The 15360-nt window shown below is 43.8% G+C and overlaps 1 protein-coding gene across 1 annotated transcript in view; it reads right to left on the bottom strand.

Moving 5' to 3' along the window:
• LOC138644852 (protein unc-93 homolog A-like) overlaps positions 1-15360 on the bottom strand; it is a 345859-nt gene that overhangs the window by 271704 nt on the left and 58795 nt on the right. Inside the window, exon 4 of the mRNA XM_069733739.1 lies at positions 4764-4901. Within this exon, the coding sequence (XP_069589840.1) occupies positions 4764-4901 (138 nt within the window). The remainder of the gene's footprint in view (positions 1-4763; positions 4902-15360) is intronic.

The raw sequence follows: 15360 nt of genomic DNA, 5'->3' as shown, positions 1-15360 counted from the left end.
CAGAAGAGTCTGCCAAAAAAGCTGCTGCTCCTTGCACTAAAGATATATTTTCAAGGATGTCAGTTCTGGGTACTTTGCTTCTTAGCTGATCCTCTATTTGTTGTAGCCAGACTATTAGAGCACGGGCCGTACATGTTCCAGCATTTGCCGGCTTTAGGCCCCCCGCTGAGGCTTCCCAGATGTGTCTCAAAAAACCATCTGCTTTTTTATCAAGCGGGTCCTTGAGAACACCAGAGTCTTCTAACGGAAGGGATGATCTTTTTAAACACTTGGCTACTGCCCCGTCAATCTTAGGGATCTTCTCACAGGACTCAGAGTCTTTATCCTCAAAAGGATATCTCCTTTTGGATGAAGAGGGCAAAGAACCCATTTTTTTCAGGCTTTTTCCACTCTTTCTCAATTAACGCTTTTATTTTTGCATTAACCGGAAACGTGCGTTTCCTTTTCTCTTCTAGGCCACCAAACATGACATCTTCTAGTGACCTAGGTGTCTTCTCCTCTTTAAGCCCCATTGCAGATCTAACTGCTTTAACCAATTTATCTACGTCCTCAGTTGGGAAACATGGACGACCTCCTGAATCACTGTCCGAGGAGGAATCTGAAGACTGGACAGAGGCCGAGGAGGTAGAGGGAGACCGGGATGTTTTATGACTCCCCTGTCTCTGAGAGGCATCTGACTCTGTGGACGCCTTACGGCTTCTCCTTCTTGGTTCGCTAAGGGCCAATTTCAAGGAGTCTTTTATTTCAGCCTGTATTATGGCTTTTAGGCTAGTGGCAAAATTAGGGGTCTCTTCTTGTATAGTTTTACTAATGCAGTCAGCACAGAGATCCTTCTGCCACTGAACTGCAAGCGGGTTTTTACAAAGGGCACACTCTCGGTTCTTTGTTTTAACACCAGCTTTCCTGGACCCCTAGTGATCAAAACAGACAAAAATGGACCCTGTTACCATAAGGGTGACATTCACGTAGATCACTCACCACCACCGACAATCAAGGGTACCGATTTTGGAGGCTGGACAGATGCACGTGAAGCGTCCCTCCTGGACGCCGACGAATCTTGCCGGACAGAACGACTGCTGTTTCTACCACTTGAGCGGCTGCTCTTGGTATGCTGGTGGCTCGGCAAGGCATCTGGTGAGAGCTCCATTTGCTGCTGCTGCTTGCTGTGAAGGCGGCTGCTGCTCCTCCTGCTGTCCTACTTCCATGGTGAAGTTTTTGGACATGAGCGCGTCTTCTGTGGTCCAACCCCCTTTTATGGGGGGACCACTGCACTCCCCGCCTCCTTCGGTGCCCAAAATTAACCCCCTCCCACTCTCTGCCGTGCCGCCGGAGTTCCCTCTCACCGGCCGGCGTTCTCTTCATGGGCGCTGCCATCTTGGATCCGGCGCCCGCCCCCGACATCACGCGGGCACGCCCATTCCCAGCGTGCCTTGCGCGTGACGTCAGACGAGCGACCCGGAAGCGGTCACCGCACCTGGACGCCGGCAGAGAGGGGAGGGCGGCGTGGCAGCCATGGAAGGGAACCCGGCCCTCTGACCATGCTGCTCAACGCCCGCTCGGACGCAGAGACCCGGGGACCTGCGGACGGCGCTTCCAGACCCCCGAACCCGACGCACAGGCGCTGCCTGATTCTTCCACGCCGGGACGGGACCTGGGTAAGTGAACCGCCGTGTTCAGTAAGAGGGTCCCTGTCAGGACAGGAAACCCAACTGAAGCAACCGAGAGGAACCGCCCTTTTATTTTCAGTAGGGTTTCCTGTCCTGACTGGGCGGATGCACTCTCTCAGGTGTGCCGTCATGGGGGAAGGGAAAAAATGGCATGTGTACCCCTAAATTCTTGATAACCAGCCATGATGAAGCTGACAGCTGAGGGTTGTAGCCCGCAGCTATCAGTTTTGCCAGCACTAGTTATCAAAAATACTTTAAATAGTTTGTATCTGCGCTAGAGAACACTCCTCATTTGATATGTGCGTCGATAGTGTCGGTATTAGAACTTATTTTAAAAGCAAAAGAGGAGAAGCAGGTAAGGGTAAGGTAGAATTAGCTAATAAAATGAATGCCCTTACCGAGAGAGTTATAGTAGAGGTACCCAGTAGTATGAGATGAAATCATATAGTTGTCAAGCATACATGATCATGCCGCAACTTCAGGTATAGATGAAAGCAGTTTACCTGATGTATTTAGTAGTGTTGCGTGCTGTCTAGCTCTTGTATGCTGCTTGCCTCTATGCAATTTCCTTTTTCCGGAGGTCCGATGTAGGTACTTCAGGTAGTTGCACCAGTTTTCTCTGTCCCGGCGGGTGGCAGGATGCCGCTGAAGTGTCTGCCGGCAACATTACTAAATACATCAGGTAAACCGCTTTCATCTATACCTGAAGTTGCGGCATGATCATGTATGCTTGACACCTATATGATTTCATCTCATACTACTGGGTGCCCCTACTATAACTCTCTCGGTAAGGGCATTCATTTTATTAGCTAATTCTACCTTACCCTTAGCTGCTTCTCCTCTTTTGCTTTTACAATAAGTTCTAATACCGACACTATTGACCCACATATCAAATGAGGAGTGTTCTCTAGCGCAGATACAAACTAAAGCATTTATAGATATACACACAGTAGAGTGGTACTGTGCTACTATCTGCTGCAGGAACATTGGTGTTGTTAGCGCCACTGGATCTCTATTTTAGTTATCAAAAATAGAATAGATCCCAGGTCATTTTATTTTATTTATTTAGTTTTGGTGCTGGCTGATGAATACTCTCATCAGTGGTGCCTGCTCTCGCTGTTACCAGCATCAGCAGGTATAGGCTGAACGGAGTAGTACTCTTTCATCAGCTGATGTGTGTGACCAAAAGTAACATTTTTACCGCCAGTCACAACTGCTTGCTCATGCTGTCATCTGACAGCATGGGAATCGCAGGCTCTCTGACCGGTGGTAATTATTTTACTGCCGATCAGAGCCACCAGTGTTTCTCATGCTGTCATGACAGAGTGGGAAACACCCAATAATTGGGGTGCTGAACCCAAACAGTAACATGGACTTCCTGGAGTAGTCTGTGTTCGGGGGCCGTGCCTGAACACTAGGTGTTCGGTACGGACATCCAAACTTTACTACTCGGGTTCACCCATCTATAGTTGTAACCAATGCCCCTTGCACTGACTGACAGCTGACCATAATGATGAGCGAGCTGTCAGTTAGTGATGGGAGTGTGGTTACCGTTGTTGCTCTCTATAAACAGAAAAGTGACTGAAACTATGCTGGGGCCACCCCTATTACTGAAATCCAAATGCTGCCAGGGAAAATAACGTGCATTTTCTCCAGTAAGGTAGTGAGAGTTTAAGAGTGGGTGCCAGGCAGGTTCAGAGTATTATTAAAGGGAACCTGTCACACCCCAAATCGATGGTGAGGTAAGCTCACCATAATCAGGGGCTTATCTACAGCATTCTGTAATGCTGTAGATAAGCTGCCGATGTTACCTGAAAGAGGAGAAAAAGAGGTTAGATTATACTCACCCAGGGGCGGTCCTGCTCCGATGGGTGTCTCAGGTCCGGAACAGCGCCTCCCATCTTCATTCCATGACATCCTCTTCTGGTCTTTACGCCGTGGGTCCGGCGCAGGCATACTTTGTCTACCGTGTTGAGGGCAGAGCAAAGGACTGCAGTGCGCAGGTGCCAGAAAGGTCAGAGAGGCCCGGCACCTGCAACAAAGTACGCCTGTGCCAGAGCAGCGGCGTGAAGACCAGAAGAGGACGTCATGGAATGAAGATAGGAGGTGCCGGAGCAGACCTGAGACACCCATTTGACCGGACCGCAGTGGGGACCGCCCCTGGGTGAGTATAATCTAACCTCTTTTTCTCCTCTTTCAGGTTACATCGGGGGCTTATCTACAGCATTCCAGAATGCTATAGATAAGCCCCTGATGACGGTGAGCTTATCTGACCATTGATTTTGGGGGTGACAGGTTCCCTTTAACTTACAGATTAACTCCATATCTGCAGCTTAATGGTGTTTTTTCACTTGACACGTTCTTTTTAACAAATCACAAAATGTTTGTGCATGTTTACTCCATTGCCTGAGGGGCATATATTAATATGTTAGAGACAATTTTTATATTAACATTTGCCTCATGTTTTAAAATATTTATTGTAATATACTATTATGAAGTCTGATACTAAAAATGTCTTTATATAACACTTGTACAATTAAATGTTTTCGTTTATTTGTATGAGCATTTTTTTTGTATTTTGAAACACTTTTTTTGCACTACTTTTACAATTGATGAAATTGTGCTTTTCTTTGCTGTTAAAATTTTTTTTAGCATAATGTTGACAATATAGCAATTTTAGTTTATTTTTTACTTTACGGCACTCATGATCATGTATTTTCTTCATGGCATCTGATGTGATAGTTAATTAGTTTGCACCATTACAGATGTAATGATATCTTTTGTTATGGACTAATTGTCTCTTTAGTCACAATAAATCTGCATTCTCTTCTGTTAGGAGCCCTGACTGTCAGCAGGTGTTTCTGTGCAAATTTTGTCTAGTAAATGCCTGACACCACGACAGAAATCAAATAGACACCAATGACTTTAATGGGGTCTATCTGGAGAATCTGATTTTTGGCATGCAGGTATGTCAGGCACTTTTTTATTTATTGTATTTCTGTTATTTACATGGAAATAGAAATATGCATTTCTTGACATTGTCTGAATATTATTTCCTGATATTTTTTAAATACTATTTATTATAATGATCCTTACCTGTATAAATGCCCATTAGAGTATAATGCAGGTTGTCTGATATTCCAGAATCTGATGATGTGGCATTGCTAATTTCAACTGTGAACACGGGACAGTTATTTGCTCCGCAGTAAGTGTGACTTATATTATCAGATACTGCTGTAACAAAAGAAAATAATAATTAATTGTTTGATAGTAAAGAAACATATAATTTCCAGAAATTGTGTATTACACTGCTTTAATATGGGCAATTAACAAAATTAGTCACAGCTTTTGTAAATAAAGTTTTTCAATAACATTTCTAGAACTACTATTACTAATGCAAACAGCATTACATGCTTTACATATAACGACTGTAGCTATATGATTTACATCTGCAGATTTTTTCCAAATATGCTAACAAAAAAACTGTTGCAAAATTACCACAAAATCACTTGTAGAGTCAGGGACGGATTAGGCCGGCCTCACACTCAGCGTATAAAAATACAGTCCATTTTTTACGGCCGTAATACGTAGAAAAGTCCCCAAAATAGTGATCCGTATGTCATCGGTAGGCAGGGTGTGTCAGCGTATTTTGTGCATGGCATCCTCCGTATGTAATCCGTATGGCATCCGTACTGCGCGATTTTCTCGCAGGCTTGCAAAACCGACATACGGACATAAAATGGATCCATGGGCTCAAATAATCGGAAAAACATATATACTGTTTATATATGTATATGTGTATGGGATATATATGTATATACATATATATATGTATATGTGTATGGGATATATATGTATATCCCATACACATTAATAAAAAAACAACACATACAGACATACTCACCTTACTCCCGCTGGCACGTCACAGCAGAGGCAACGGGAGCTCCCCAGTATCTGCGCTACCATTTTGTATAATCGATAGCGCAACACCAGGAATGTTCACTCTCGAGATATGTGCACTGCCAATGGGCCCCGTGCGGATGCCAACGTTACTCCATAATCCGCCTATGTGTGTAGTTCAATTTGAAAAAAAAAAGGTTGCATTTCATGAAAACACAGATCAGATTATCTTTTAACAATTAGCATTGTCTATTTAACGTAAACTAAGAAAATAAAAATAATTATCTTCTCTGATAAATTAGTAGTTGCTCCCTGTCCTGTCTCAAGGTCAGATTCCCTTGTGCAAGTCTGTGCAAGGTTAATCATGCAACACACGTTTATACTCAGTAAACATTGCATCCAGCTGCCATGTCTACTACTGCACTTTTCATGCTTATCCAGTTTTCCTCTTAGGCTACTTTCCACTTGCGAAATAATCGTCCGTGTCTTGCATGTGAAAACCAATCTCTGGCGCCAGCACTCCAGAGCGGAGAGTGTGGCTGCACAGCAACACATGGAGCCGCACGCTCCGCTCCCAAGTGCCGGCGCCAGAGCTTGGTTTTCACATGCGAGACACGGACGTTTATCTGGCAAGTGGAAAGGAGCTCTTAGCTGGCTAAACATCTCTTCAGCAAGCTCTACCTGCTATCTAGCTACCTGCAATGTCTTCCTAATTTAAACCGGAAAAAGAAAAAAAAAAAAAAAAGTAAGCCGCACAGCTCGACTTTGCAGAGATTATAAACTCAATGTGGAGAGTTTCCCAACAAAAGGTAGTCCGATCAGGTGAAAGGCGGTGCTTGCGTGAAACGAAGTGTCCATGTAAATAAAAAAATAGAAAAAAACGCAATAGCACTCACCAATCATTGGCAATTCAAACGTCCTTTATTAGAACATGCAGCAAATCATCTTCACGGTTCAAGGGAGGGAGTGAAAGTAGGAGTGCGACAGGCAAGACGACGACAATCGTTTCGCGCTAATACCAAGCGCTTCCACGGGTCTGTGTCCAGCAGGAAGTGACGCCTAGATAAGCAGGTAAGAAACAACCAGCTCCTCCCATGCCGGCTCCCCCCGAGACAACCACAGTGCACAGTGTAAAATAACAAAAAACAAAGCAGTTAAAAACAACAACGGCTAGAGCACCTTATTACACACAGCAATATAGAATAAGAACGGTAGCCAATTATAATAGACTAATCTATCCAGAATACTAATTATGTCCTCTATTCCAAGACATACAAAGGAATCCACACCTGAATTCATCTGACTCAGAGGGAAAAAAAAAAAAGGCATAGAAATATGTATACAGCTTACAAATACTTACTGAATAAACCTGTACAAAACAGAATAATTACTTACAACCACAAGAGTACAAGATGGGGATCAATCTAGGATGACGATCAATATAGAACAGCAAATATACGCAAAAACAACGTTAGCGTTCTATAAAAAAACAGACATGTCAACACGATCATTAAGACCTGCTGGGCCAGTGGCTCTTGTCCGTATGATCCATTTAGTTTCTTGCCTCAGTAAGATTTTGTGCAGATCACCACCCTGCGCCGGTAGATTAACTCTTTCAAGGCCCGCAAACATTAACACCTCTGGGTTACCCTGGTGTTCTTCTCTTATATGCTCAATTAATCTCGGGACACCTTTCCCGGTTTCAATAGATTTAAAATGTTCACGGAAGCGTACATATACAGTGGGACAAAAAAGTATTTAGTCAGTCAGCAATAGTGCAAGTTCCACCACTTAAAAAGATGAGAGGCGTCTGTAATTTACATCATAGGTAGACCTCAACTATGGGAGACAAACTGAGAAAAAAAAATCCAGAAAATCACATTGTCTGTTTTTTTTATCATTTTTTTTGCATATTATGGTGGAAAATAAGTATTTGTTCAGAAACAAACAATCAAGATTTCTGGCTCTCACAGACCTGTAACTTCTTCTTTAAGAGTCTCCTCTTTCCTCCACTCATTACCTGTAGTAATGGCACCTGTTTAAACTTGTTATCAGTATAAAAAAGACACCTGTGCACACCCTCAAACAGTCTGACTCCAAACTCCACTATGGTGAAGACCAAAGAGCTGTTAAAGGACACCAGAAACAAAATTGTAGCCCTGCACCAGGCTGGGAAGACTGAATCTGCAATAGCCAACCAGCTTGGAGTGAAGAAATCAACAGTGGGAGCAATAATTAGAAAATGGAAGACATACAAGACCACTGATAATCTCCCTCGATCTGGGGCTCCACGCAAAATCCCACCCCGTGGGGTCAGAATGATCACAAGAACGGTGAGCAAAAATCCCAGAACCACGCGGGGGGACCTAGTGAATGAATTGCAGAGAGCTGGGACCAATGTAACAAGGCCTACCATAAGTAACACACTACGCCACGATAGACTCAGATCCTGCAGTGCCAGACATGTCCCACTGCTTAAGCCAGTACATGTCCGGGCCCGTCTGAAGTTTGCTAGAGAGCATTTGGATGATCCAGAGGAGTTTTGGGAGAATGTCCTATGGTCTGATGAAACCAAACTGGAACTGTTTGGTAGAAACACAACTTGTCGTGTTTGGAGGAAAAAGAATACTGAGTTGCATCCATCAAACACCATACCTACTGTAAAGCATGGTGGTGGAAACATCATGCTTTGGGGCTGTTTCTCTGCAAAGGGGCTAGGACGACTGATCCGGGTACATGAAAGAATGAATGGGGCCATGTATCGTGAGATTTTGAGTGCAAACCTCCTTCCATCAGCAAGGGCATTGAAGATGAAACGTGGCTGGGTCTTTCAACATGACAATGATCCAAAGCACACCGCCAGGGCAACGAAGGAGTGGCTTCGTAAGAAGCATTTCAAGGTCCTGGAGTGGCCTAGCCAGTCTCCAGATCTCAACCCTATAGAAAACCTTTGGAGGGAGTTGAAAGTCCGTGTTGCCAAGCGAAAAGCCAAAAATATCACTGCTCTAGAGGAGATCTGCATGGAGGAATGGGCCAACATACCAACAACAGTGTGTGGCAACCTTGTGAAGACTTACAGAAAACGTTTGACCTCTGTCATTGCCAACAAAGGATATATTACAAAGTATTGAGATGAAATTTTGTTTCTGACCAAATACTTATTTTCCACCATAATATGCAAATAAAATGTTAAAAAAACAGACAATGTGATTTTCTGGATTTTTTTTTCTCAGTTTGTCTCCCATAGTTGAGGTCTACCTATGATGTAAATTACAGACGCCTCTCATCTTTTTAAGTGGTGGAACTTGCACTATTGCTGACTGACTAAATACTTTTTTGCCCCACTGTAGGCAGCGGATCGTCTTACCAATGTAGAACCTCCTGCAGTGACAGAAGACCACATAAACCACATGCTGCATTTTGCATGAGATGAAGTGCCGCACTTGATGCATAATGGGGCCAATATGTACCGTTGGACCCTGCATATGAAACTGGCAGAACCGACAGTGGCCACAGCGGTAGTTACCCAAAGATGCGGCACGTTCCAGCCATGTAGATCTTTCTTTCGTGATCCGATTATGTACTAGCGAATCTCTAATACGTGCACTTCATCTATTAGATACTAAAGGGCCCCCTATGGTCCTCCCTGTAAGATCCCTATCTCTCTCCAGTACGTGCCAATGTCTGCGAATAGACGCTCTTATTTCCCTATCTAATGGGCTGTATTGAAAGCAGAAAGTAAACCGTTGTCCGGAAGCATCAGGTCGCCTCCCCTTACTATGCGGTGATAACATCTCAACCCGTTTTACGGCGGACCTCAATAGCTCCTCTGGGTAACCTCTGTCACGAAACCTCCCACAAAGCTCCTTAGACTGCTGTTCATAACCTTCTTGCGTGTTATTTACTCGCCGTGTTCTCAACAGCTGGCTATATGGCAAAGAACCCTTAGTATGGTGAGGATGAAAACTATTAAAATGAAGAATAGAATTTACCGCGGTGGGTTTCCGGAATATGGAAGTGTGTATGCTACCATCTACCACCTCCACCATAACATCTAAGAAATCAAGATGGAGACCCCCAAATCTATGGGTGAAGGACATCCCCATCGTATTATTGCCATTAAGATAGCTGACAAAAGAATCAAATTCCGCCTCAGTGCCGTCCCATACCAAGAACAAATCATCGACATATCTTAGAAGAAGTTTAATATATTGTTAATAGAGTAGATGAAATGTTCTTCAAATACGGCCATGTACAGATTAGCAAAATTACATGCAGCCAGGGTCCCCATGGCAGTCCCGGTGGTCTGTCTGTACCAGGTGTCCAGGAAAGTGAAAGCATTGTGGGTTAGGATAAAATCCAAACCTCCGCATCGAAGTTAATATATGCCTGACTCTTATCTGTAGATTTTAAGATACATTCAATGGTATCCACACCCATTTTCTGGGGGATCTGAGTGTACAGACTGACCACGTCGATAGACGCCAGGGAGAACCCCGGCTGCCATTCAAAACTCTGTACATGCCTGAGAAACGAATTTGTATCTTTGATATAGGACGGCACTGTCAAAAGCAGGGGGCGTAACAACCAGTCAATATATTGGGATAGGGGCTCGGTGAGAGACCCCACCCCCGACACAATAGGTCTGCCAGGAGGAGCAGTGGAGGATTTATGAACCTTCGGAAGGTAATACCAGTGAGGTTTTACTGGAAAACTAGGAAGCAGCCTTTCAGCCTTCCTTTGAGAGATAACACCATTCTCCACTGCCCTCCTGAGGAAAGTACATAATTCCCCCTTTAATTTCTGAGTGGGATCACTACTTAACCGGACATAGACAGTGGTATCGGACAATTGACGGTAAGCCTCTGTCAAATAGGATTCCCTGGGCAACAGGACCGTCTTACCCCCCTTATCGGCGGGGCGTATAATCACGTCGGTCCAGCTGGCCATCTCTTTTAAAACCTTAGTTTCGCTCTGAGTGAGATTAGGAATAGCCTGCTTATGTACTAATGCTTCCATGTCTTTTAAGACTAATGTTTAAAAGAGATCGATCATGTTGCCAGGGGAAACCGGGGGCATAAATGAGGAAGAAGTACCGCCCATGAACGGAGTGTTAGTACTAGGCCCAGAAATAGCTACCTCATGTTCCACATAGGCAAGACTCAATAAATACGCAGCTTCATCATGTACATCTGCCATCGTGTCTTCTTGAGCATTTGCCATAAAGCCTAATGGTCCTACTACACAGGGACATTCACCCTCTAACCTTTTTGGTTCCATAGAGTTAGACAAAAAATGCTTATAAAGATGTATTTTCCTTGTGGCCTTAAATAAATCAATCTGAAAAGAAACAAAATCAAAACCCTCAGGTATACAGTAATTAAGTCCTTTAGACAAAACGGAAAGTTGAGCGGAGTCCAAATTACGGGATGTCAGATTGATCACAGAATCCTCCACAGGGGTTTCTAATACTGTTCCTGTCTCCACAAGACGAACTTCCTTTTGCGCCGCCACTCGGGGTCGGCGTTTACGTTTGCCCCTCCGTGTCTTCCTCCTAAAGGGGCTGGAGCAGTAACTGAAGTTCCTGCAGATAAATCTTCCAAGGATCCCCCTCTGATTCCGTTGTCAAATAGTCCCTGTTATTGTGTTGATAACGTCTCCTTCTTCTGGAATTAAATTTCCTTTGTCTAGATCTTCCACCTTGAGTGTGAGAGAATGAGTTGTCCTTAGACACTTTATTCCAAGTGAATACATTACAGGAATCGTAATCATTCTTGTCCCGCAAAAATTTGTCTCTCTTTCTTTGTTTCGTTTCCGTTTGTACAAGAATTAATCTAGAATCCAATTTTTTGTTAAAAGCCGCCCATTGGCTCTCTGTTAATCTGTTCTGTAGCTCAGATTGCGTTTTCTGCAACTCTGTATTCAAAGATTCGTAATTCTTTATATTGGACTTTAAAACCAGTTCTAGCAGATCTTGGGAGCATTTGAGCATGATTTTCTCCCATTCCGTTTTAAAAGAAACATCATTGCTGTAGTGTGAAATCTCTTTCCATACACGTAGTCCTCTAGGGACCCGGTTGTTATCCACGTAAGACTGTAACAAATTATTCGTCCAAAACAATCTTATCTCTCTCTCTGAGAGATTGGTTAATTTGTATTCCAGAGATCTCGTGCTCAGCATATGCACTTCATCCATCTGTTCGCACTCCCTGAAATAATTCACAGCATCCTCCCGACCGGCTTGTAGGCTGCCACGCACAGGTGCCGATTCGGACTCCATACTGAGGTCACACGGCTGAGAGCAATCTCACCGTAAAGTATACCCACAGAATCTCAACAGGAGCGTGCACGCTACAATAGTACCAAATGTCCAGACCAGAAAAAGAAAAAAAGTAAGCCGCACAGCTCGACTTTGCAGAGATTATAAACTCAATGTGGAGAGTTTCCCAACAAAAGGTAGTCCGATCAGGTGAAAGGCGGTGCTTGCGTGAAACAAAGTGTCCATGTAAATAAAAAAATAGAAAAAACGCAATAGCACTCACCAATCAGTGGCAATTCAAACGTCCTTTATTAGAACATGCAGCAAATCATCTTCACGGTTCAAGGGAGGGAGTGAAAGTAGGAGTGCGACAGGCAAGACGACGACAATCGTTTCACGCTAATATCAAGCGCTTCCACGGGTCTGTGTCCAGGAGGAAGTGACGCCTAGATAAGCAGGTAAGAAACAACCAGCTCCTCCCATGCCGCCTCCCCCCTGAGACAACCATAGTGCACAGTGTAAAATAACAAAAAACAAAGCAGTTAAAAACAACAACGGCTAGAGCACCTTATTACACACAGCAATATAGAATAAGAACGGTAGCCAATTATAATAGACCAATCTATCCAGAATACTAATTATGTCCTCTATTCCAAGACATACAAAGGAATCCACACCTGAATTCACCTGACTCAGAGGGAAAAAAAAAAAAAGGCAGAGAAATATGTATACGGCTTACAAATACTTACTGAATAAACCTGTACAAAACAGAATAATCACTTACAACCACAAGAGTACAAGATGGGGATCAATCTAGGATGACGATCAATATAGAACAGCAAATATACGCAAAAACAACATTAGCGTTCTATAAAAAAACAGACATGTCAACACGATCATTAAGACCTGCTGGGCCAGTGGCTCTTGTCCGTATGATCCATTTAGTTTCTTGCCTCAGTAAGATTTTGTGCTGAGAGTAAGAGGACCTTGTTAGAAAACTACAGGAAGCAAGGGACTACAGACCAGTGCATAGTGGAAGGCTCCTAAACTGATCTGTCAAGGGGATATCCACTTGTCTTCAGGCTGATTGTACCACATCTATGACTAGTAGGTACAACTTTGGGTCTGGAGGACCACCCAGGGGATGTTTCCCCTGTGGGGATTGCATTTCTTGTCCGAACATCTCTCGTACGGTTACTTTCAATTCAGCTGGAGGTTTTGGACAAGGATATAGAAGAGCTACAGGCAAAATTCAAGCAAGATTTGCCCAGTGAAACCCTGACCCAGTTTACTGCTGAATTGGAGAATGAGTTTGTAAAGTGGGAGAAGGGCATCTGTGAGAACAAATCTAGAAAATTCCAGCGTGATATAAGTGACCAACAGTCCAATACTGTATATAGGTGGAACAGGAGGGGAAACCGATCGAGGGGATCCTCCCGTGCCAGATCTGCCTCCACTGCATCAATAGCATCTAGTGAAGAATCCAATAAGACACAACCTAGATTCTATGAATTACGAAATTCTGGTTTCAACAGAGAGAAAAATGCTGTGAAACGTAAAAACCTCTTTACTACTAATCCAACTAACAACCAACCCAATAAAAAGGATAAAAAGGGCCTGGAGGTAATTAATCTTTCTCACCATGTTCTCTCTGATGATCAAGTTGATATCTTACAAAGGGGTCATACCTTCTCCCCTACTAATAATTTTGATCTTTTCACAGCCACCAAGGACTTACATCTCTTCTCAAGGAAATTAATCCTCAAAAAAATATTTGAGAAGGGTGGCAATGCGTCAACTAGTGATGATTGTGAGAGGGAGGCTTTGATGGCACTGGAGGATCTCCTGGAAGAGCAGACATCTCACACGGTGAGTTCTTTTCCGCGTGATTGTAAGCCTAGGTCCACCGCATTTCCCCCCTTGTCTCTGTGTCCAGCAGTTGAGATTTTTACCAGGATGGTCACACAAGAATTTCAAAATATATCTACGAAACGTAGACATGATAATTTAACATCTAAACAAAGAGTGGCCCTAAAACAACTTAGGAACCTTGAGGACATAGTGATCAAACCAGCAGACAAGGGGGGAAATGTGGTTCTTTGGCCTAGTATACTCTACGAGAAGGAGGCGTTGAAACATCTTAGAGATAGGGATACCTACAGGAAACTGGATTGCAATCCTACTGATCGATTTTCCCGTGAACTTGAGGGAATTCTAGTAGATGCTCATGAGAGGGGCATTATTCCTAAATCAGTGCTGAATGGCCTACTTACTAGATCCCCTAGAGTCCCCACACTGTATTTTGTCCCTAAGATCCACAAAAATCCCATTGATCCGCCGGGCCGTCCGATAGTCTCTGGAATGGGGGGGTTGAGTGACCCCTTATGCAAATTTGTTGATTACTATCTTAAACCACTAGTGGAGTTGCTCCCCTCCTATGCCAGGGACACGTCGGATGTCCTTAGGCGGATCAATGGGATTCAATTGGAGGAAGATATGTGTCTTGTCACTGCGGACATACAATCCTTATACACCTGCATTGGACATGAGGATGGCCTGGAGGCGGTCCGCTTCTTCCTGGGTGTCAGCAACTGGGATGGCGAGATTTGTGATCTTGTCATCGAACTTCTGACGTTTATATTAACAAGAATTTTTTTTGTATTCAAGGATGTATTTTACCTACAGCAGCGCGGCACTGCCGTGGGCGTGGCCTGTGCGCCCTCCTTCGCTAACCTCTTCCTGGGTTTCTGGGAGAGGGAGATTTTTGGTGGGGGGGGGGCCGCAGGCCACTGACCATGTGCAGTGCTGGCTGCGATACATCGATGACTTGCTCATTATATGGCAGGGGCCTGATGATGCTTTGCATGATTTCATGAAACAACTCAATGAAAATCCATACAACATCAAATTAACTTATCAAATAAGCAAGACCAATGTGGATTTCCTGGATATTAAGATCGAGGTTGATGGTGACCGGTATTTACAGACGGATATCTACAGGAAATCCACATCGGTCAATGCTTTATTGCATGCTGATTCAGGTCACCCATATAGTACCATCAAAGCCATCCCAGTTGGTCAACACCTCAGGATGAAGCGAATCTGCTCGTCTACTACTAAATTTGAAGCCCAGGTATTGGATTTTAGGACTAGGTTCCAAGTAAGAGGATATAGTAACAGGAACATCAAGAGGGGTTATTTAAGAGCCAAATATACATCAAGAGATGAACTACTATGTCCTAGTAGTAACAATAACAACTGTAGAAGCAGGGAGACAGGTAAACAACAGAATTTAGTACGATTCATCTCTACCTAAAATGGTGAATGGGCCACAATGAGGAATTGCCTCCAAAAATATTGGAGCATTCTCAATAGTGACCCAGTGCTCTCTAGGTGCCTGAATGACTATCCTGCTATGACCGCGAGAAAGAGTAAGAATCTCAAAGATCTACTGGTGTCAAGCCACTATATTCCGAGACCTAGTAGATACAACTTTGGGTCTGGAGGACCACCCAGGGGATGTTTCCCCTGTGG

This window comes from Ranitomeya imitator, chromosome 7, assembly GCF_032444005.1.
Source record: "Ranitomeya imitator isolate aRanImi1 chromosome 7, aRanImi1.pri, whole genome shotgun sequence".
NCBI lineage: Eukaryota > Metazoa > Chordata > Amphibia > Anura > Dendrobatidae > Ranitomeya > Ranitomeya imitator.
Note: the sequence above shows the minus strand (reverse complement) of the source record. Positions and strands in the feature narration are given on the sequence as shown.